Here is a 23,153-nt window from a genome sequence, read left to right on the forward strand (position 1 = left end):
TGGGCACTGCAGCCCTGTGGCCAGCATTTGTGGGTTGAGGGATGGGTGTGTTTGTATGCCGGGAGGCACCTGGTTCTGTTTTGCACCTGCCATCCCAGACCCCTGGGATCCACAACCTTCCTTTATTGCCATATTTTGGTGCCTCGCCCCAGGGAGAGTCAAGCGCCTTAAATTCCAGGCGCCCCAGCTGCCCTTGGCTGAAGTAGGGTGTAGGGCATGGTTGGTCCCTTCCCAGGAGGTGGCTTACTGCTGACCTGGTGGTCAGTGTGGAAACGGTTCCTTCTCTTGCTTCCATTCCTTTCTTCCCTGTTTTGTGTTTGTCCAAGATTGCACAGCGTGCTTGGTTTTCTCCAGTGTCCAGCAAGGAACTCACTATCAAGCACCAAGGACATTTGCTGCCGGTGTGTGTCCTGTTGCTGACACCTGCAGGTGTCTTCCTTGCCCCCGCCTTTCACACCTTGCCATTTAGAAGGGTTGGCTTGTGTTTGGGGGTCCAGGAAAGTGAGAATGATGGTGCAGGGTGGGGGGTGGGGCTATTTCTGGAACTAGGCCTGGGGCGAGAAGGAGAGATGGTGCTTGCTCTACAGTGTGAATGTTTATTTTCTTCTCATTTGCTTTAACAAGGGTTCATTTCATCCTACCAATAATATATGCAAGCTATAGATTAGAAGTGATATTTCAAAAGACCCACACATGAACATATAGCTTAGCTCTTGGTGGCTCTGTGATAGAAAATAATTCAGTAAAAAACCAGGAAATATTCAGTTAGCACAGAGGCGGGACCTTGGTGCAACAGAGTAAAAGCCAGGCCTGTTTTAGTGAGCTGTAGTAGTGCTCTAGTTATAAATCTGCATGTGTGATTAAGTTAACAAGGTGACACCAGGAAATGTCCTGGCTTAGTGTTTCCTCATGGGGGAAAGTGGGGCTTCTGGTACTGCGGCCCCCACCAGATTCCCAAGAAGTCAGGTGCCTTTGGAACACGACCGGAGCTGCCAGCACCCATCCTTCCCGTGTCCTCTGGCACAGCCTTGATTTTAGGCCACCTGAGCTGGTGATGGGCTCTCCCATGCCCAGAGACTGAAGTCTGGTGTCACGTCAATGCCAGTCCTTCTGGCACGACACAGCCTGCTGCCGAGCAGTTTCCATCTGTTCCTGTACTCATCGGCTCGTGTATTGTCCATGCTATAGCTCAACTGTCCGCTGACTCGGCAAGTCAAGAAGAATAGTCTAGAAGTCTGAGGAGAGGTCAGGTGATATAGGGTCAAGGCTCCTCATATCCCTTAAGGGTCATCCTGGCCCTGCTCCTGGGAGGCCAGATGTGGGCCTTGTCTCCCAGTACCATGACCTCACAGAGTTAGAGTCCTGGACTCCGTGGCCGACTGCTAGCTTCCTAGGAGGCAGGATTGTGATGTGCTCAGAGCACATTTTGTTCCTGTGATTTTTGCCACCCAGGGGGAAACTGTATTTAACCAGAATGTATGTCTGTAAAGGCTACAGGTCACCTTGGCCATAAAGCCACTGAAGGTGGGAGTGAGGTGATTAAAATCATGCTACTGACTTACAGAACGTTTTGGCAAGTTGAAAAGTAAATCCTTGCTTATTTTAAAGGTTTATTTGATTTGATTTTATGTGTATGAGTGTTTTGCATGCATCTATACAGCATGTGCCCCTGGAAGCCGGAAAAGGATATTGGACAGACAGTTTCGTGCTGTTGTGTAAGTGCTGGGAACTGAACCCTGGTCCTCTGCAATATCAGCCGCTGATCTGAATCCCTGAGCCGTCTCTCCAGCGCCACAAACCATGGCTTAATAGATGTAGCTTAAGGAGCAATTCATCATTGTAGTTCCCAGGGCGTGCTTTTTATTTAGATACTGTGAAGTGCAGTACTCACTTAGCACTGGGCCCTGAGGGGACACAGAAGTGAAATCTGACAGGAGTGCAGGAGCTTCTTAGCTCCAGAAAGCAAAGACAAGAAGGGTGTTCTCTAGTGTGGCACACCCTCCATGGGGCTGTTGCTGAATCTCGGGAGCTGCCATTCAGCGCCTCCTTCTAGGTTACTGAGTTATACACAAAGAAAATGAGGCACAGAGACATTGGGTGATTCACCTGAGGTCACAAAGCCGTGGCCAGTCAGAATGATCATTGCAGGAAATGAAGAAGGGAGGAAGGATGCACAGTGGAAAACCCTCCAAGGGGTGCCACAAGGGAGGTGCGGAGGCCACGCCAGCTGCCCCAGCAATGGCATTCCACCCTTCCAGAGATACAGGAAAGGAGGGACCATGCCAGCTTACCCCAGAAGTGACATCTTACCCTTTCAAGAAGGAAGCAAAGGAGAAGTGGAGGGAAGATGGAAGTTAACAGGAGTCTCTGAAGAAGAAGAAAGGGGCAACAGAGCAGGATTGGGGCCCCATCGCCCTGAGCCTAGCTTCTGTCTCACGCTCCCCGTGGTGGTTGGAACGGGAGGAAAGTGTTGAGTGTTCACTTGTGTGGAGAACATTCTACAACAGTGCTGATAAGCAGTCAAGATGGAGAGGTTTGTGGGCCAAGGCACCTCCACACCCCTTTACAGCCTGCCCTCCTCTCTCCTGGCCACGCCTTCCACTCCCCAGGCTACATTGATTTGTATTCTGGTCTTGCACCCCCCAAGATGTTACTCTTCCTGGAGTCCCACAGCTGCAGCCTTTGAGCCTGGCTGTGTCCACTCCACTACAGTCTTCAGACACCCATCCAGCAGGTTGATGGTGGCCATTTGTTCCTATGAGCAGTCTTTTCTTCTTCCTCCAGCCCTTCCTTGGGAGGGTTATGAGACAGGGACCTGTGGCCGCTTCCACTTATTTCCACTATATTTGGACCCTGAGTCGATTCAACTGAGTAGCCTGGAGTGAGTTACTTGAGGGCAACCTGGAGACATGACTGGGTGATACCCACTGTGGAGATGCTGCCTTCTCTCAGGATCCTCAGGATCCAGGAAGGGGCTCCTTTCTGTGCTGGGGCCTGAGAAGTCCAAGCCAGGAGCAGAGCTCACGCTCATTAACTGAAAGAGCAGAAACACACCTACAGTTTCAGGTTAGGGAGCTAAACACTTACACTGGCCATCAGCACGAGTGCATCGACAACACTTGAGTTCTGACCTGGCAGGAGCAGCCGCCTGGAGAGTCAGGGAGAAAACCCCAGCATGCTGAGCGGTCCCCTGGGATGAGCACGTAGGAGTACGGGTGTAGCATAGTTTGGGTTCTTTATCTGTGGGAGCTAGTGAAAACATTCCTTTCCAAAATTAAATTGATGATTTTGTGTTTGGTTGGGATTGGAGTGCCATCTGAAGGAACTCACTTCTTCCCTTCCTCTCCTGAGTATGGGGTTTTCACCTGCATGTACGCATGTGCACCGTGTCCACGTGTGCGGTGCGTGGTAACCAAGGAGGCCATAAGAAGGTGGCGCTGGATGTCCAGGGGCTCGGGTTCCAGTTGTTGTGAGCTAACTAGTGAGCCATTCTGCTCTTGAGCACCAGGCCGCCTCTTCAGGCCCCAAGTTGGCCTTTTTTTTTTTTTGGTCTTTGAATCCCCCCAACTCTCTCTCTCTCTTCCTCCCCCCTCTCATACATACACACAAATGAGTCTTACATTTAAATACAATGACAAGAAATGAAATTTGAAAATTTTTTATTCATTAATTTATTCACTTTATATCCCTGTTGTAGCCCCCCTCAGTTCCACCCATCCTCCTCCCCCCCAATCCTTGGAAAAGGGGATTCCCTCCCCCCCAAATCGCCCCCCCTGCACCCCTACTCACCAATCCCAGCTCATCAAGTTGTATCAGCACGGAGTTTGCCCTCTCTTCCTCTGAGTGTGGCCTTTTAAAACCATGCAGCAGTAGCTCAGCTGCCCTGTGCTTCTATTTCCATCTGTAATGTGGACTTTCCGTCTCAGGGTAGCAGATGCTTGACAATCAAGCCATTGTCCCTGAGGTCACAGGGACAGCAGTTTTTCCTTCAGCATCAATTGCTGTGTAGGACAGGTGTTCCTTGGAGCTGGAGTTACAGGCAGTTGTGAGCTGCTGACGCGTGGGTGCTAGAAACTGAACTCAGGCCCACATGTCCTCCTTAGCTGCTGTTTTATCTCTCTACGCCCTTCCTCTTGTCGTTGTTGTGGTTGTTGTTGGTCTTCCCCATTTGAAATATTTTTCTGGATGCCTCTCCCTGGTGTGGGAAAGCCATATTTTACAGGTAGGGTTGCAGCTGGGCATGGTGGCTCAGGCCTGTCATCCCTGCTCTCTGGTGTGCTGAGGCAGGGAGTTTGCAAATTCAGCAGCTGCCTGAGCTACAGGATAAGTTTAAGGCTAATCTGGGCACTTTAGTGAGACCCTGTCTCTACATAAAAAGGGGAGAGAGGCTGGGATGTAGGTCTTTGGTGGAGCACTTGTACAGCATGCTTTAAGGCCCTGGAGTCAAACTGTAGGACTGTAAGGAGGAAGGGGGGGGAGGGAGGAAGGGAGGGAGGGCGGGTGAATGTGTGAGGCAGGGAGATAGGGAAGAGTGCTCTCTCTCAGGTGGAGATGGTGGGACCTCTGTGATAACGTTCTTTAAGGAGATGTGCGTGTCCGGTCTGTACTTCATTCCCTCTGGTTCTCTCCCAGCCCATAACCTCCCCAGTGCCATGCAGCACAAGGCATTCTGCACTGTATGTGTGTCTGATAACCACACCTGGCTACAAGAAAGTCATGACCAGCCAGCATACAACCCACTTTCAGGCCTGGTGACAGTGCACAGGGCAAGGGCCATGGAATAGAAGGGTTACCTTGGGCAGCAATGTGTTAAGCTTCTTTTCCTGTGTCTGGAAAGCTGGGGTGCCCAGGCAGGCCTTTCTTTGGCTCTGGGAACTTATTCTCCATCTTTAGAATGGGGCTGGCTTCACACGGCTTCCCTGTGTTAGCCCTCGGAGCCGTGGGAAAAGCTCAACGCCTGTCACTTAGGCAGTCGTTCTTTAGCTTCACGTTGCACCTCCGCAGAGCCAACTCACTAATCAAGGGTTGGAATTAAACCACCATCACCACCACCACCACCACCAAACAAAAAACAAAAAACTTAGATCTAATTTATAAAGACCCTTCTCTTTTGCCCTTATTCTGAGGACACTGTAATCACTATTCTTACAGCTCCTGTGTTGAGGTACTAGATTATAGACAGTTGCTAAGTCATTTTAAACAAGAGCTTTGAGAACTCACGGGTACCAAAAGATGACTGATGCAAAAGGAGGGAAGGGGCCCGTGAGTGACTGACTATACTCCAACTCCTAGCATCTTACCGTCCTGCACTCCCATCCTCAAACACCAGCTGTTTAGGTAGCTCACTGTGTTTCATAGGAGAAGGAAGGATGCTTGCTGCAGTTTAGCAGGGCCAGGGTGAGCCAGGGTGGAACTCACCTTCTGCCCCTTGAGAGCATGGAACCAGCTACCACCAAGGCCCTGAAGCCCAGATACGAGTTCTTTGGCGGCGTCATCTCTGTTCTGGGTGGAGAACATGAGTCTCTGTAACACATTTGCCAACCCGAGCCACAGCCTTACAGAGTGATGAGCCTCATTCAGTGTTTACCCCAGGCCCCTAGGGGCCTCCAACAGTGAGCTCTAGGCTCCTGTTTGGACTGTTTGGCAGGACTACAACTGGCCAGAGCTCATACATACTTAAGTTTTGTTTCTAGCTAGGATTCCCTTTGTGTCATCCTTAGCGATTTTTGCGTTATCTCAGAAACACTATCATTCAGACGGGATGGCCTTTGTTGTCCGTGTAGCTTAACAACACTAGACACAGATGTGCACAGAAGAGGGACCCCCTAACCCTGCACCCTGCGCCCTGTGCAGAGCCGGGCGGGTCTCAGCAAGGAATGTTCACCTGCCTCACAGGTCCTATAGGATGTGAGCCTGGAAATGGTGCATTACCGCTTATTCTGTTTCTGCTACCCTCCACGCTGTGTGCATCTTTATTGCTCTGATTTAGCACACGCTGGCCAGGGGATGCCACTCACCCCTCACACCATTACCTGCTGCCTTACTCAGTGAGCGCCCACTGAACTAACATTTAGGGATTTGGGGTTCTGTTTAGCTTCTTGGAGCCCTGATGCTGGTTGACTCCATTCAGTTCTTTTCTACATCTGCTCCTTGTCCTGTGAAGGCCAACCAAGAGAGGGAGGAGTGTCTGCTCGCCCTGCCACGCATAGGCAGTCAGACTTGGTTTGCTGTCTGGAAGACGGTCCTCATCCAGAGAATTGGGGCTGGGCTAATGCTGCTCGACACATCTGCTTTTAGACCGTCTGTTTGTCATGTGATAATAAGCTGGGGACAGTCTCTCTCTGCTATATAATGTCCACCACGTGCCAGGGCTGTCCCCTTGTGCCAGAGCACCAGAGGAAGCAAACCAGAGGAAGACCCCTGCCTCAGAGCTGAGTGGCTTAGAATGAGTGGTAAACATTGGTGTCTGTGGTGCACAAGACAGAAACCTAGCATGGAAGTGCACGGTGAAAAATGGGGAGTTCTGGGGGGCACGGGGGAAGGGGGACGGGCAAAAGCAGCTAGTGCAAAGGCCCTGACACGCATATGCTCCTCAGCCATCTGCGAGCAGCGGGGTGACCAGTGAGGAGATGGGTCTCAGGGAGCTGTTGGGCCATCTTCATTGCAGAAGTAACTTTCTAATACTGCCATGGGTGCCCTTCTTAGGGGGTCCGTGGACTGAGTGTTGTTCCTCCAGCCTGTGCATTCTAGTTCTGGTGACTTCACCGGAAGCCGGGAATGGTTAACTTTGGTTTTATCAGCAAGGAGCCAGGAGTGATTTGAGTGTGGGGACTGGAAATTTCACAGAGAAATGGCAGAGTCGGGATCAGAACCTCTAGGACTAAAGAGAAGTTTAGGCTTCTAGTGCGCCCCCCCCCCCCCATGCTGAGATTCTTGTCCCTGTTGCCGAGTGGTGGCCTTTAGCCAGAGAAAGGGGGGGGGGGCGCACAGTGAGGACCAGAGCTCCTGGCTTGCCTCCTTGCTGGTGCAGTCGAGCAGCTGCAGCCCTGGGAAGGCTTCCTCAGCCATCCTGGGTTCCCCTGTCCCCCACATCCTCTGGCAGGAGATGCTAGCTTGCAAGCTTAGAATGCCTTCAGTGTAGATTTCTTGGGCATTTTGTGGTGCTGAGAGCTAGCTATGCATGCAGCAGGAAGCTCAGGAGAGTCCAGCATGGCTCTGGCTCTTGTTGGGGTTCGATGGTTCTTTCTTTTCCAGCCACTGGGGTCACCTGTGGGAACATAACCAAATACTGTCCGAGCTGTACGGATCTATGAGACCCTCTCAAGGGCTCAGAACTGGACCTGGATGAAATCAGGCTTATAGGCGGGGTAGACACCATGCTGTTTTCCTGCTAGGCTGTCATTTTACGAGTTCTCTTACTTGCGGGGCTCAGCAATTAAGAGCTATATGGGGGCGTGATGGGGGTGGCGCACACCTTTAATCCCAGCACTCAGGTTCAAGGCCAGCCTTGTTTACAGAACAAGCTCTAGGACAGCCAGGGCTACGCAGAGAAACTCTGTCTTGAAACAAAACAAAACAAAAGAACCACAAAAGGAGCCCTCACCACTCTTGCAGCGCTTTTGAGTTTGGTCTCTAGCACAACAGTGGCAGCTCACTACCGCCCCTAACTCCAGCTCCAAAGGATCTGACATCCGTGCTGGCCTCTGTGACCACTGTACTCTCACAAAAATCCCCCGCTCCCTTATACACACGCAATGAACACATATTTAAACTCAAATTTTCTGTTTCAAATTTAAGATTTCTGTTACTAGTAAAAATAACAATAGGGGATGATTCATGGCTCTTAACCAAAGAGATGGACCCGCTCTTAACATTTTCTAGGTCCCTTTTTTTGTGTGTGTGCTCTGTTTTTGGAGGCCCTTTCTGGCTGCATTCCAGCTTAAACTAGAAGATTAGAAAAATATTTTTACAGTTCATTCCTGCATTCTTTTTTCTTTTTAAGCCATGGTACCATTTAATTAAGATTTATGGAGGACTCATACTTCAGACCTTATGCAAGCTGTAAATGAACTGTCTTAGCAGCTTGCATTTGCCCTCGAAACAAGCAGACTCCCTGTCCTTGGCTGTGTGTCCCAATGATCTGTGCTCTGGCTACCTGCCTTGTGCAGGGAACTGGAACAGTAGCCATCGGGTGCGCTCTCTCTCTCTCTCTCTCTCTCTCTCTCTCTCTCTCTCTCTCTCTGTGTGTGTGTGTGTGTGTGTGTGTGTGTGTGTGTGTGTAAGAGCATAGCATCTCTGTAATCTTTATGGAGCAGAAGAAACTTCTCATCAGTGTTCTTCTCCTTACGCAGTGTATAACAGAAGAAAATGCACTGGGTCTTCTGTAGTTGGGTTTCCTATAGCAAAACATGCCAATCCCAGATGGGACTGATGATTCCATGGGACCAATAATGATGCTTAGAGTGTGCTGCCATTAGTTCTCAGGTCAGCCTCTCCACAGAATCACTCCCATCTTTTGTTGTGGGGGTTTGAAGATGAAGGTAAACTGGATTGGTAGAACCTGGGATCGAGTCATGGGCTAGTGTTGCTCTGTTTTTAGAGGCTACTCATTTATCCGACCTTAGTGAGTCTACACACGGTTGCGGTGTTCTCTTTGTACAGGTGATACTTGCAAGTGACTTGGGATTTAGGACCGTCCTTCCAGGCATTTCTCTGGTCTAATTATCACAGAGCTGGAGGTAGCAGCAACGTGCTTTCAGTCTCTTTGTGTCTCAAACCTGACTCAACTGTCACCTGCTGTGTAAATAGTCCCAGTTAGGGCCACCAATGAAACTTTAAGTATGAGTGCTCCTGGCCTTGTCTGTGCAGGTAGGTGGTGGCGAGCTGCAGGTGCACCCGGGCCCTGGAGCCTAGATTGTAAGCGCCTCCCACTCCTGACAGCTGCTTGATCTTAAGTTATTTACTCTCCCAGAGTCTCTGATCTTTCCAAACATGCAATAAACATGAAGGTCCGCAGCTCCATCTCAAGTCCGGCGTCTGCGCATGTCAGCACTTGCCTTCTCTCTGAAGGCTTGTCTATTTAAGCCTGTGTGTGTGTGTGATTCCTAACCCTAGCCCTGCCCTCCCCTAAGTTCTGCTTTAACCTGTGGTCGGGCTTTTAAAGGCTGGACTGCATGCCTCATCTTCTCTGTGTGCCTGAAATTGAGAAGGGAGCCCGGGCTGAGCATGTTCTCAGAGCTGTGTTCTTGGGGCTGTGTGAGCACTTGGCATAGCACCCGCAGACTTCTCAGCCACGTTTCCGACATGTCATCCCATCCTGGTATTTCGGGGGGTGGGGGGAGAAGGCAGCAGTTGATGAACGTGACCAAGTATCCATATGTACCGAGGGGGCCATGAGACACATGCTCAGGGCTAGTCTTCCCCTAGGCTGCAGCATGGATAGGGCTCAGTAGCCACCAGTTAGGTGGATGGTGGTTCAAGCCTTGAATTCTAGGTGCCTAAACAGCTTGGGTTTCCAACCCTCAGCGGCTCCCCTGTTGTGGAATGCCTCCGATCCCACAGTGCAGAAAGTCCAGGAAAATGGGGGAGGCTTGCAGGGGAGATGTGTGCTGACTGTGAACGCAGCTTATTTTAGGAAGCTCTTGCTATGACACGCCCTGTGTGGCCGAGGCAATTTCAGCTGCCAGTCAGCAGTTTGTGGCTCAGGAATTTCCACGCACAGCCAGGCGCAGGCCCTAATTAATAACAGCAGTGGGGGGTGGGGGGAGTTTGGCTCTTCCTGCCCACATTGTTTTTATGACATTCCCTGTGTGGTGCATCCATGTGAGCCCCAAAGGATCCCAGGGCCTGACGCTTAGCAGATGCCCATGTTGCCGGAGAGTCTTATGCTGTATCTTTAGGCTTCACGCCATTCCTATACTTGCCCTTTCTGTTGAGCTGCAATTTTATAGAGTTGAGCACATGCCAGAGTATTGATGGGACAGCCGGTTTATCAGTGACATGGCAGATTTAATGACATCCAGTACTCTATGTGCTCAGAAAATGTTAGATGTGTGGGTGAAAGTAGGTGAACAGTTGATTTTTGGGGGTTCAGGAACAGAGCTAGATTCCCAACATTCAAAATAATGACATTAATGATTCAAAGAATGAAAAAAAAAACCAACTTCTCGAGACGGGGGTGGGAGGGGGAGGGGGGAGGGGGGCAGAGGGTGGGGGAGAGGTGTTTCCTATAGGGATAGGGAAACATGAAGCCTGGGGTATAGCTCAATGGTAAACTACTTACTAGCATGTACGAGACCCTGGGTTCCATCCTCAGCATGACAAAGAAAATAAGGCAGAAATGGTTTTAGCCGAGTGTGTTTGATGAATCAATCCTTTTTTGTTGACGCTCGCTCTGCAGAGGTTATGTAGAGCTTTGGGACCTTTGTTGTGTCTGTATCTGTTTACTACTGAGTTCTGTTAGCGATTCACTCATCTGTTTTGATAAACTTGTGGCCACTGTGGGAAGTGGTATTCCCTTTTCTCCCCGGCTAACGGTCTGCCTCTTGCTTTCCCTACAGTGCTACACACACAGGGCCCAGTGGACGGCAGCCTGTACGCCAAGGTGAGGAAGAAGAGTGCCTCAGATTCCGTCATCCCTGGCAGCCCTCAGGGCATGCCAGCCACATGCAGTCCTGACCCCAGTGATCACACCTTGTCAGTCAGCAGTGATTCGGGTCACTCTACTGCCTCAGCCAAAACAGATAAGACAGAAGAGCGCCCGGCCCCGGGAGCACGGAGGGGCCTGAGCCCCCAGGAGAAGGCTGAGTTGGATCAGCTGCTGAGTGGATTTGGTCTGGAAGATTCTGCAGGCTCCCACAAAGACATGACTGACGGACGTAGCAAGTATAGTGGGACGCGCCACGTGGTGCCAGCCCAGGTCCATGTGAATGGAGACGGTGCCCTGAAGGACCGGGAGACTGACATTCTGGATGATGAGATGCCCCACCCTGACCTGCACAGTGTGGACAGCCTGGGTACTCTCTCGTCCTCTGAAGGGCCACAGTCAACCCACCTGGGCCCCTTCACCTGCCTCAAGAGCAGCCAGAACTCCCTCCTGTCTGACGGCTTTGTCAATGGTGTTGGTGAAGATCACAGTGGTGCCCTTTCTCCAGACCTAGGCCTCGGTGTGGACCCCCTCTATGAGCAGGAGCAGATGTGTGGGGGCCGTGAGCCAAAGCAACTGCAGCCCCTGCTGAGGAAGCCCTCGGTACCCACCCCCACCCAGGCCTATGGGCAGAGCAACTATTCCACCCAGACCTGGGTGCGTCAGCAGCAGATGGTGGCTGCTCACCAGTATAGCTTTGCCCCAGATGGGGAGGCCAGGTTGGGCAGCCGCGGTACAGTGGACAGTGCTGGCCTTGCCCAGGCCCAGTCGCACATCCCGGTTACTCCTACTCGCGGAGCCAGCAGTAGAGTGGCTGTTCAGAGAGGCATCGGCAATGGGCCAAACCCCCCTGACGCACAGCAGCTCTGCCCTGGGAAAGCACTCCAGCCCAGATTTTCAGATGACAGAGTCATGAATGGAGTACATCCGGAGGTGAACACTGGTCCCTCCCCAGGCTCTCCTACCCTGGATATTGACCAGTCCATTGAGCAACTTAACAGGCTGATCTTGGAGCTCGACCCCACCTTTGAGCCCATCCCCACACACATGAATGCCCTTGGCATCTCAGCCAATGGCTCTATGTGTCCTGATGGTGTTGCAAGTGGGCTCCGGTGTGGTGGCAGGCTGGACCCCATGGATGGCCCTGGCCGGAGTTCTGGCCGGCAAGGTGAGTTGATGGGGTGGTGACGTCAGGTGGGAAGTTAATCCAGCTGGCAATTTGCATTTGCTAAGACTTATGATGGAGAGGCATTTTCTACTCTCATAAGCTGTGACCTAGAATCTTTTCTCAGTTCAGGAATGTTCCTTTAGGAAGAGTCCCAGGCATCTCAGTAAGTCAGAAGAGCTGTTGGGGTCTTGAGTCATCCTTGTAGGAACAGAGGTCTGATAAAGCAGTCAGGGTATGTAAACTGTCCTTCTTACACGTATATTGTCCAAGTTCCTCAGACATCATGTAGGCTGTTCTTGGGTGGCAGAAACCACCATGTGTTAGAGAGAAGCTTGGTGGTTCTTGAGGGCCGAGGGAGACAGACAACACATGGGGAAGAAAGTGGAGAGCGGGCCCCAGAGAAGCTCAGACAGGGCAGATTGGGGTTCCTGGATCCTGAGAACTGTCACCTAGAATCAAGACCACAGGCCAAAGCCCAGCTCGGGTGACAGCCTGGATGTGAGGACCATCTGTGTGCTGCACCCTCTGAAGCTGGTGAGAGTTGACCAGAAAAGAACTGTGTGGGCCTTTCTGCCTTAGAACCAGGAGAACTGGACACCAGGGCAGCGTCTTCTTGGGAAGGCCAGAGGTGATAGTGGACTGTGGCCTCTGGCCGAGTCTGTGGGAATGTTTCTTGTAGACTGTGTGAGTGTGATGCGGCCTGAGTTAGGACCAGATCACTGTGGGATGTTTCCTGTGCTAACGTGTGTCAAGAGGGTTTGCATGCTGGCAGGGCCACCTTTGTCTTTGGGTGGAAAGGCAGACAGCAAGCCAAAGTGTATGACATGGTCAGGCAGGGCATCCTGAGAAGGGGTCTGGGAGCTAAAGGAAGGGACAAGGTTTGGTCTGGAATCTGTACAGTTATCTGTGGGGGAGACTGGCTGCCCTCACTGTGTGAGAGTCATGAAGTGGCTGCAGGTGGTGGCAGGTAGGAGGGAGTGGTGGGTGTCACCAGCAGCCAGGACCTGGAGGACAAGCAAGACAAAGCAAGAAAAGGCTCTCACCGTTTCCTCTTTTCCCTCATGAATATTTTTCTGTGCTTTTCACTGAGTCCATGAACATCCCCCTTGCCTTGTGTGCTAGTGATGCCGATGGTAGAAGCCCCTACGTATGCCGAATATTGCTTTGGGGTCCTGGAAGAATGGCTTATTTCTTCTTCCAAGGACACTTGCTGCAGTGGCCTGTCCCTTCCTGCCCATCATGTTTGTGGAGGTTAGTAGGTGATGACAGGTCGAGTTCACATGGAACCTATGGCAAAATCACATCCTCTCCCTCAGGCAGGAACAAAATTTTGGAGCCTCAGATCCTAGTCAGCATGGTTTGCATGGGCTGCCAGCTAACTGACGTGCTGTCATTAAAGAACACGGCTGCTGTGGCTTTCGGTTTGTGCTGTCTGTGGAAAGGAAGCGCCCTGCCAGTGTCTGATGGATGATGAAAGGTGTTGAGAAAAGCCAGATTACATTACCTCTTCGTGCTGGGATCCATCACCGGACAGATGGCAGGATGTTTTAGTTGGTTGGAGTGCTGGTAGGGATGTGTTCTCCTCCAGGGCAGTTCTGAGGCTGTGGTGTAGCCATTAACAACCCCAGCCACTATGACAGAGTAACAGTGACTGAGGACTCAGGCCAGATCAGTTCTTGTGTGCACATAAGCTTGTAGAATTGAATACTTTCAGGACATTCGGAGTTCTAAGGTTTTGATGGAAACAGCTTTCTCTACATTTTGTTTAATAAATGTTCTTGGAAGACGACACTTGGGAAGGAATAAATCCTTTAGGCCTTTCCTCCAGGAACAGAATCTCTCCTGAGGTTTGGAAAACTTTGCAGCTGTCTCACGGTGTATGTTGGTAGGCAGGACTTAGGCTCAGGTGACTCTTTTCCAGCTGACTGGATAGGCCTGAGGGAGGCACCATTCCTGCGGTCAAGCAGGTATATATGGCCAGGGACTGGAGAGTGTCACTTTGTGTCTTCCATCCTCACATTGGCCGTCACTAAATTACTGAAGAAATGAGTCGGTCGCGTTACTAACTAGAGTTTTATTTTAATATTAGATCCTCTTGAATTCGTTTTCTTATAAACATAATTTTCAAGTTACTTTCCTACTTAAATAACTATCCTACTTAAACAGTAGATTGGTAATTTATTAATCTGTCTTTGTTCAACAGGCATCTTGGGCCATTGTCAATCCTTTGGAACTATAGTGGGATCATAAGAACATATATGTTTATATATGTATATATGTAATTAAGTACATGATGTATATATAATTGTGTGTGTATGTATATATGTGTATATATATATGTATATACACACACACCCACACCTGAGAACTAGTCTTCGAAGGTGTTTTTGAAATTCAGACTCCTGCTGCAAATGAGGTTTGTCCCCAGGTGGCAGCCATGAACACAAAGGGGAAGCTCCGCACAGGGACCGAGCTGAGGCTGTGCTGACGCCTTTCCTGTAGCCAGCTTTTCTTCCAGGACGAGCATTCTGTGTTAAGTCAACATCCAGCCCCCAAAACCCTCCCAGTCTTGCACTATATTCAATAAAGAAGCCTGGGTGTGGCACAGGCAGCCACGCAACCTGGCTCTTCACTCTTAACTCAGGCTATCTTTGTTGTGATAAAAAATCCCTTCAAAAGAGTGCTTACGTACTTCTTCCACCTAGGTGAAGACAGGGGACGTTCTTTCCTCCCTAGCAGGCAGTGAGGAGTTGAGAACTGCTTTCCCAAGCCTCCTCCCGGGGATCTGCATTCCAGCAGAGCAAGCCCTGTAGCTTGACTCGCACCAGCTCTGCAGGCAGGAGTGAGCAGTACACTCCTTCCGTGGACCACATTTGGAGGCTGACTGTGTTTGTTTGAGGATGTTTCTTTCATAGTGCAATAGGGAGAACAGTAGATACTATTGTGGCTACAGCTGATGCTGGCTGTGATGGTGGTGATGGTGGAGACGGTGAAGGTGGAGATGGATGGAAAACAAGGTTATAGTAGTTTGTATCTTATGTGTCTCCCAGAGGTCCACATGATTAAATACTTGCTCCCAGAGGTGCCATTGGGATGTGGCAGAAACTTTAAATAGTATGCCCTAGCAGGCCTTTAGGTGATTGGGGGTGTGTCCTTGAAAAGACCAGCTGAAACCCTGCCCACTCTTTTTCTCCTCTCCTTTGCTTTCCGGCCATGAGTAATAGGTTTGGCTTTGCCATGTCCTTTGGGCTCTAGGTCCAAAGCAGAATAGCCAACTGATTGTGGGCCATAACTTCCAAAGTCCTGTGCCAAAACAACCCTTTTCCGTTCTAGGGTACTCATCTCAGCAATCTGTTAATGTTAAGTGGCCAAGTGGGAATTTTATTCTAGCTAGAAACTTTCATTCTGCTGGACTTGCTTCTCTAGAAGGATTTTTTGTTGCTGCTGCTGTTGTTGTTGTTGTTGGTTGATTTGGGGATGTTTGTTTGGTAGACTTTGTGGGATTTGCTCCTTCGAAATAAATGTCATTTGCAGTTAAGAGGCAGTTTGTTTCTTCACTTACCAGAAAATGGTGGTGGTAGTGATACTCATGATGTAGTGGTGGTATTGGTGATGATGTTGGTGGTGGCGGCAGTGGTGATGGTAACTATAGAGATGGTGGTGGTGATGTTGGTGATGGTAACTATAGCAGTGGTGGTGGTGATGTTGGTGACAGTAACTATAGTGATGGTGGCAGTGATGTTGGTGATGGTAACTATAGCAGTGGTGGTGGTGATGTTGGTGACGGTAACTATAGCGATGGTGGTGGTGATGTTGGTGACGGTAACTATAGTGATGGTGGTGATGTTGGTGACGGTAACTATAGTGATGGTGGTGATGTTGGTGACGGTAACTATAGTGATGGTGGTGGTGGTGGTGATGCTGTTGGTAATGGTAATAATGGTAGTGATGACAATGGTGACTGAGAAGATGGTGGTGGGGTAGTGATGTTCGTGATGATGACAGTGATAATTCACTCTGAGTACTGTCTCTGTTCTAGTAACTTCAGTCCACCAGGAAGTATAAAGGTTCCCATCTGTCCACTCTGCATCTCTTGGCTGTGCCTTTATTCTGCTGCAGTCTTGTCCTTTCACCAGGCAGGCTCCCTGATAATGTTGGCTGGAGTGGGGAAAAACTGTAGAGATCGTTGTAAATGGAGAACTTGAGCTTGTTGTTGGGCAGCAATGCAGCACCACCCCCACCCCTCACCCCCAGCTGCTCACCTAGATGGACCCTGAGGTGAGGTGAGGTTGTTTAGGGGATTTATAAAGGCGGTCCGTCTCCACTGTAGGACCCGAGATGCTGCCCAGGGTGAGGACTCAGCTCTGGTACCTGAGCCACTGAGCACTGTCTGTGCTACTGAGTACAGTGTTGTGTCCCTTGTAAAACCAGGTGAAGGCAGACAGTTCGTTTGGGGATTTTGCTTGCTCAGAGTGTCCACTGGCCAATAAGACTGCTCACTCACTCACTCTGCTGGGATGCACTCTGGTTGTACGTGATCTGAGAGCTCCAGACATTGCTTCATTCGCAGGCCCCTGGCCTCTGTCCTCAAGCCACCCCCCCCCCCAAGTCCAATTCAGCCTACAAGTGGGTAGGTCCCTGGCATCAGAGCCTTTTAAGTGGCAGGGGAGGAGGGCGCACCTGAGTGACCTGAGAGGGACAGCCTGCGCAGCCTGTCCTATGCATGGCAGAATGCTGGCTGCTTATGCCACACCTTGGAGACTTCTTGTTTCATGTTGTCAAAATATTTGATTCTTGTTACATTAGTCTCAGTGCCCCGATGACAGGAACCTGGCAGGCACTTCTTGCAAATAGCACCATGGCCTTCCTGCCTGTGTTTTTAGAATTCCTTCCCTGTGGGAGGAGTGCATGAATCTTCAGAATGCAGCTTGAAGTACTGCCCTTGTGTGCTTTGATGGCAGGGGCCAGAGACATGGAGGAGACCCACATACAGTTTACTTTTGCTGACACGTGTTAGTCATCATCAGCACTAGTAAGTCAAGGAATCTGGGGAGCGTTCCATGAGACTCTCACAGCCAAGCCTGGTTGGTACAGGAATTATGGCCAGGCAGATGCCCCCGAAGGTATTTTGGTATTTTGGGAGGCTTAGGACTAAACATCCAATACCAGCCAGAGGTGTCACGGAGCAATGCTGGATGGGCAGGGTGGGCCTCACCACAGGCTCAGTCTTGTGTTCAAGGAGCCCAGAGGGTGGACCATGGGTCCTTGCGCAGCTCAAGGCTTGTTGATACGATTGGTGTTCCATCAATAGAAAACATGGATCTAACAGGGGGCACTGTGGGGAGGACCTTGCTATGGGTTAGGAGTCATGGCCCAGAGACACTCAAGAATGGGACTGTGTGTATTGAAATGCCGTGGCTTGTTTGCTTCCAGCTCTGTGGAGAGATGGGAGAGAGTTCTGCATTGGGGAATGCCTCTCACTGATGCAGCATTGCTTGGCTTGACATATGGAGGCCTTGGGATTTGTCCATGCAGGGAGTGGGGAGCCTGGTCACAGTGCGTCTAGGACAGTTACACTGTTGTATAGCCATGGCCGTCGTGTGGTTTCTGAGCTCTTCCTCATCTCCCAGAGAAGACTTGTTACCCATTAGCACTCACTTCCCATCTGCACAGCCTCAGCCCCCAGCACACTAACCTACTTCCTGTCTGCCTAGACTAGCTAGCTGTTCTTGCTTCTGGAATAAATGCAGGTGTATACTTTGTGGCCCTTCTTCGCTGATTTCTTTTACAGAGCACATTATCTTAAAGGGTCTGTGACTATTGGAGAGTCATTCCAGTTTATGGCTAAATAATACTCCATAGTTGAGTATTTGTCTGCCAGTGGACTTTAAGATGCCATCAGCATTGGCTGTTGTGAATATTGCTACCATGCACATGTGTGCACACATTCCTGTTTGAATACCTATTTGCTTATCACCAGATGTGGATTTACTGGGTCGCAGGACAGTTCAGGCTGAGTTTGCTAGGAAACTGCCTCTCGGATGTTTGAAAGTCTCTTTGGAGACTAACCAGCCTCATATGTGGACAGCTTGTCTCCAGAGCTTTGCCTTCTCAATAGAGTAGAAGCATTTGGTCTTTGCCATCTCATAAGGGACCCAGGTCTGGGAAAGGCTACCCACGGGGAGAACTGTCTTTTGTGGTCTTCCATGTGATGAAGGTCACATCAGGATGAAGAGGCTCTGCCACTTCTCAGGCCTGGTCAGGTCAGCAGTGTGCTGTCATTTCTAATTCTGCCTTTGTGGCGTGGCGTGGTGTGGGCCTCGAGTGAGGGAAGTGCCATGTCCTCTGTAGATGTCGTAGAGGTTGTTATTTAAACATAAAAGAAGGAATCAAAACCGGGTCCTAAAACTCTACTGACGAGTGGAATCTCCTAGATGTGAGCAGTGGGTGACGTGAACAGTGGGTGACGCAATCAGAGATCCTTTTTGTAGCGTGTGGATCGTTACAGCTGTATGCTGAGTCCATTCAGCAACGTGGAGGTGTTCCTTCCCAGGTTTGGGGGTATGCTGCCGTTATCCCTATCAGATACGCTTCACGTAAGCAAGCACTTCCCAGGGGAGCATTTCTTCGATCCATTCCCTTCCTCTGTGCAGCTTTGCAGACGTCTCCTTCCCCTAGTAGGACCAGGTTATGGTTACGGATAGAGATGGGAAGGAAGAGATGGCCCTGCGCACACAGAGCCTTTTCCTGCTTTCTTCCTGATAGGGCACTCAGCACTGGGGCTCCCAGCATCCTCCCCACTTTCTTTATGGGGAGTGCATGCCACCTGCTCTTGAGCAACATGCCCGCTGGGTGGCTGGGGCCGCTGGGCCTATCTCTGTTCAGCTTACCAGAGGAGACCTCGTTAGCTCATTTCAGGGGTGGGGGAGGGCGTATGAGCTGCACTGTGCTCATTGCACCACCCTTTCTCTGTTCACTCTTTCTACAGAGGCTATGCCTCTTTACTCCAGTGAGCTGAAAGCAGGAGGCCCCTACCTCAGCACAAAACAGCCTTCGCCGTGTGTTTGTCTTCACTCCCAGGAATGTGAGGGAGTTTCCAAAACCACCCGCATGCCATGCGGTGCCAGCCTTGCCTCCTTCTTACCTGATCCTGTAAAGATGAAGAAATCACTTAGGGGTGCTTGTCCTTCTAGGGTCCCAGGTAGAAAGTAAAGATTGCCGTTTCAAAATGAGTCATGCTCTAGGACCCATCCATCCCCCCTTTTTTTCTTTTTCTTTCTTTCTTTTTTTTTTTTAATTAGTTACTGTGTGTATGTAAGATGCTCAGTGCATTCTGATACGTACCATTGAGAGGTTCACTGTGGCCAAGCAAGTTCGTCCATCTCACGGCGTGCCTGAGGAGCTCTGAGGACGTGTGCTAGGAGCTCTAAGCCCACTACCACTTGGGTGTTCCACCTATCCTTTACACTGTGCACTGTAACCACCTGGGGACTTTCGCAACGCAGGTGCTAAGGATGCCTGCATCCTGTCTGCAAAGGGAGGCTGATTGGCCCAGTAGGGGCCTGAGTGTCTGAAGTACTGTAGGCTCCCTGACTGACTCCTGGCTTCAGACAGGCTGCACCTGCAAGTTGAAAGCTTTCCTGGTCATGTCCTGACTCCAAAAGAAGAGGTCGGCATAGAAGAAGAAGGTGAGGCCCTCAGTGGAGAATCGTAATGACATTCTGCTGGTTTATAATTGTGGTTCTGTGTATCTAGTCTTTCTTTGAGGCTGGGATGTTCCTCCCAGGTTGGTGCTAATGGGACCAGAGTTTGGGACCTTGCTGTGCAGGCTGTAGAGGACCACCAGTGGTCATGTGTCACCTCCTAAACAACCTCCCCCGCCACTAGGACTGTTAGCTTTATTTTTGCAGCAGAGTGAGCCACGTGCAGTCTCTAGTTATGTGTCGCCCCATGAGGTACCTCCCGCTAGGACTGTTAAGCTTTATTTTTGCAGCAGACTGGGCCTTGTGCCTCACTGAGGAGAGGATTCTGCCCTGAAAAGTCAGTATGGGTGCCATGGTGTCTCCTGCTTGGCACTCCTCTCTCTCGTCCCAGATAGGCCAGGTGACACCGAGAAACTTCTGCGTGGCCCTATGGGTACCACTGAAGGACACAGAACACCCCTCTCTGCAAACACACACCCAGGGCTTCCCAGTAACAATATTATCTATTCTAACTATCCTGGACTCAGCCCTGCATGTTAACACGGTGCCTGACAATCTTGGCCTGGATCCAGTTCTTGCGGGCCCTGTTGGTTATGCACCCCTTGCCCACGAGGCCTCCAGTGTCTCCAGACAAAGCACTTGAGGGAGTAGTTCCCTGTCATGGTTGTCCTACTATCATGGTGGCCTTGGTGGGGGTGGCCCGTCCCCCAGCTTGGCTGTCTTTGCCCCCCTCCCCACACACACACACACTGCCCACACCTAGAATGCTGCCTGGCCTTGGAATGCTGCAGGGTTCTGTCCCCGCTTGTGTTTGCAGTGATTTAGCATCAGCCTCCCAGGCTCTCTGAAGTTCAGTGCCCTCCAGAGACCCCTGGTAGTCTCTGCTCCTGCTCTGTGCTCGACAAGGTCTGTGTGGTCCTGGGCAGTGCTCACAGGGTGTCCTCCCATATCAGCGCATTGACTTTGGGAGTATCAGGCGAGGACATAGGAACTCCGGTCTTAAGCTATAGTCTGGGGTCAGGTGGAAGGCTGACTCATGCAAGGACAAGGACAGCTGAATGCTCAGAGGAACTGGTAGGGTTAAGGGGCTGTGGGGCATCCTGTCATGCTGCCACAGCAAAGCATGTCACCACATGGTTGCTACCTATACCTCCCCCCTTGGGGAGCCCGGCTGTATGGAGGATTCCTGGGACAAGGCTCGTAGGCAAAGCTGCAGACAACTATGCTCTGTGCTCACATAGGCCTGAAGCTGCCTCTGATCTGTCCTGGGCTCTCTGAGCTTTGTAAATACCAGGGGCCAGTTCAAGTTTCCTCTTTACTGGCACAGAATGTGTTAGAAGCAGGTGCAGCTCCCCACAACAACTGGGCCCCAGCAGGCTCACTTGGGAAGGAAGCCAAGTGAGCCCCACCAGGTGCGGGCAGGTCTGCCATAGTTATGGGAGAGGCCTTGTACCTGCAAGTGTTCCCTTATGCTTGATTTTGTCCATGCTTTCTCTTGGCTGTTCTGAGAGTCCAGAAGGGGTTGGTGTGAGTGTGGGGCTACCCAGAACCCCGAGAAAGCCCCTCCAAGCCGGCACAGCTCCTTTTTTTTTTTTTTTTGTGGCAAACTGTCTTGTTGATATATTATTGTCAGCTTTGTTTCTTTTTTTTTCTTTTCTTTTTCTCCTTTATTAATTTATTCTTGTTACATCTCAATGGTTATCCCATCCCTTGTATCCTCCCATTCTTCCCTCCCTCCCATTTTCCCCTTATTCCCCTCCCCTATGACTGTTCCTGAGGGGATTACCTCCCCCTGTATATGTTCATAGGGTATCAAGTCTCTTCTTGGTAACCTGCTGCCCTTCCTCTGAGTGCCACCAGGTCTCCCCCTCCAGGGGACATGGTCAAAGGACACTCTGAGCAAGGGAAGGACAAAGCAGTGGCTGTGTGTGTGCAGGTGACTTTATGTTAGTGCAGAGTGTAATGTAGTGAACACAAATCATTTATTACCCTGCAGATGCTTGCACGTTGAGCCTAGACTGGAAAAAGAAACAAACAAGCCATATGTCTTCCTCACAGAATGGCGCTGTTCCCAGGGAAGGGAGAGTTGCGAGCCCCTGTTTGACAAAGCGCTCTGGGCTCTCTGAGGGAGGTCAGAGAAGACAGTCTTCAGCATAGGGTACCAACCAGGTCCCAGCTCACCTCTTCCTCCACCCTCCATCTCCTGCCCTCCTATTGCTCACCCACTCATAGACACCCAGGCCTCCTGGGTGGGCGGGCATCAGTGGGGTGGATGTGGGAGCTGAGATCTGCCATGCCCGGGTAGATGGCTGCTCTGCATCTGTCCTCAGTAAGGAAGGTGAGCCCAAATGGAGGCAGCAGTGCAGAGATGCTGTGCTTACTGTTTCAGCCCTCGTAACGAGAGACCACCTGCCTGGCAGGTACCAGAGATAGTACATGAAACACCTATAGAAATGTCTCTGCAGCATCCAGCCTCCTTCTAGACCTCTAGATAACTAGTATGACGTAGAAACCCGTGGCTGTGTCTGTGTTTCCTTCCTGGGAAGAGCGGCTCTGAGGGCCCTATTGTGGCGAGAGTGTCTGCTGTTTTCTTTGGGGAGTCCTTAGCCCCACCTTGCGAATGAGGCTGTGGTGTATGTGTTTGAGGCTCAGGACCTTAGCACACTCACTGTCACAGGGTCATTATAGACCTTAGGGAAGGGAGTGTCGGCACAAGGAACCGGATAGGCTCCCTGCAAGAGGGGAAGCCTTGCACCACACATACTTCCATAGCCCCTGGAAGTGGGGTTCCTCATCCTGGGAGAAGCTTATTTCTAGGAATGCACAGCACCCTCCTTCCTGATAGCCGCCCTTAAGTGGGGAGACTCGTGGTACCCAGGAGTGTGGGCCTGCAGAAGTGAGATGGGGATGCTGAAGCTTCCCTCCAGTGCTGTGAGCACCGAGCCTTGTCTGTCACGCATGTGCAGGCAGAGGCTGTGTCAGGGCGGAGGTTAGTGTATGAATGTGTGCGAGTGTGTGGGAGGCTGCACACGTGCAAGTGACTGGGTGCATGAGTGTGAGGTGTAAGAGAGTGTGCATGTGGCTATGTCTGAGGGACCACATGTAAAAACAGGGGAGACAATGTGTGACTGAGTGGCAGGCAGTGTGTTGGCAGGAGATTGGGTGTTTACGCATGTGTCAGCATGTGTACCGTGTAAAGTAAGACTCAGAACATCTGAGAGGGAGTGCTGTGTCTGTGACGGTGAGTGTAGCATGAGCCTGTGTGTGACAGGAACTGAGAGCCAGTGAGTGTGTAAGAGACTGTGTCCATCCCCGTGGATGCTCCTTGGACCACGCCGCCCCATCCTTGGGAATTCTCTCTTCTGCTTTCACCTCACACTGGGACAGCTGCCGGTGGGGTCTGTGTTGTAGATGCTACTGGTGCAGAGTGGAGACAAAGCTGAGGGCTCATCCTGCCTCTGTATGTGGCCTCAGGCCTAGGGTTATGCTCTGCTCTCTCACTGTGCTTTCTAAGCTGCCTGGGGCCTGTTGTGGAACCTAACTTCTGAGTTACCTTGCCTGAAAAATAGAAAGAACAGGCTCTTCGTTGGAACTGTCAGATCTACCTACTGTCTCTGGACACTTAAATAAGCTCAGA

General features: G+C 50.8%; 1 protein-coding gene across 8 annotated transcripts in view; it reads left to right on the forward strand.

Annotated features, from left to right (window-relative positions):
- Nucleotides 1-23,153, forward strand: part of TNS3 (tensin 3) — a 413,668-nt gene that overhangs the window by 158,415 nt on the left and 232,100 nt on the right. For all 8 annotated transcript variants that reach the window (XR_014782789.1, XR_014782790.1, XR_014782791.1 and 5 more), the window contains one exon: nt 10,560-11,813. Coding sequence is in view for 5 of the 8 variants with exons in the window: in XM_084800091.1 (XP_084656217.1) it covers nt 10,560-11,813 (1,254 nt within the window). In the remaining 3 variants the exon portion in view is untranslated. The remainder of the gene's footprint in view (nt 1-10,559; nt 11,814-23,153) is intronic.

Source organism: Acomys minous (genome assembly GCF_964271855.1).
Source record: "Acomys minous genome assembly, chromosome: 10".
NCBI classification, from domain to species: Eukaryota; Metazoa; Chordata; class Mammalia; order Rodentia; family Muridae; genus Acomys; species Acomys minous.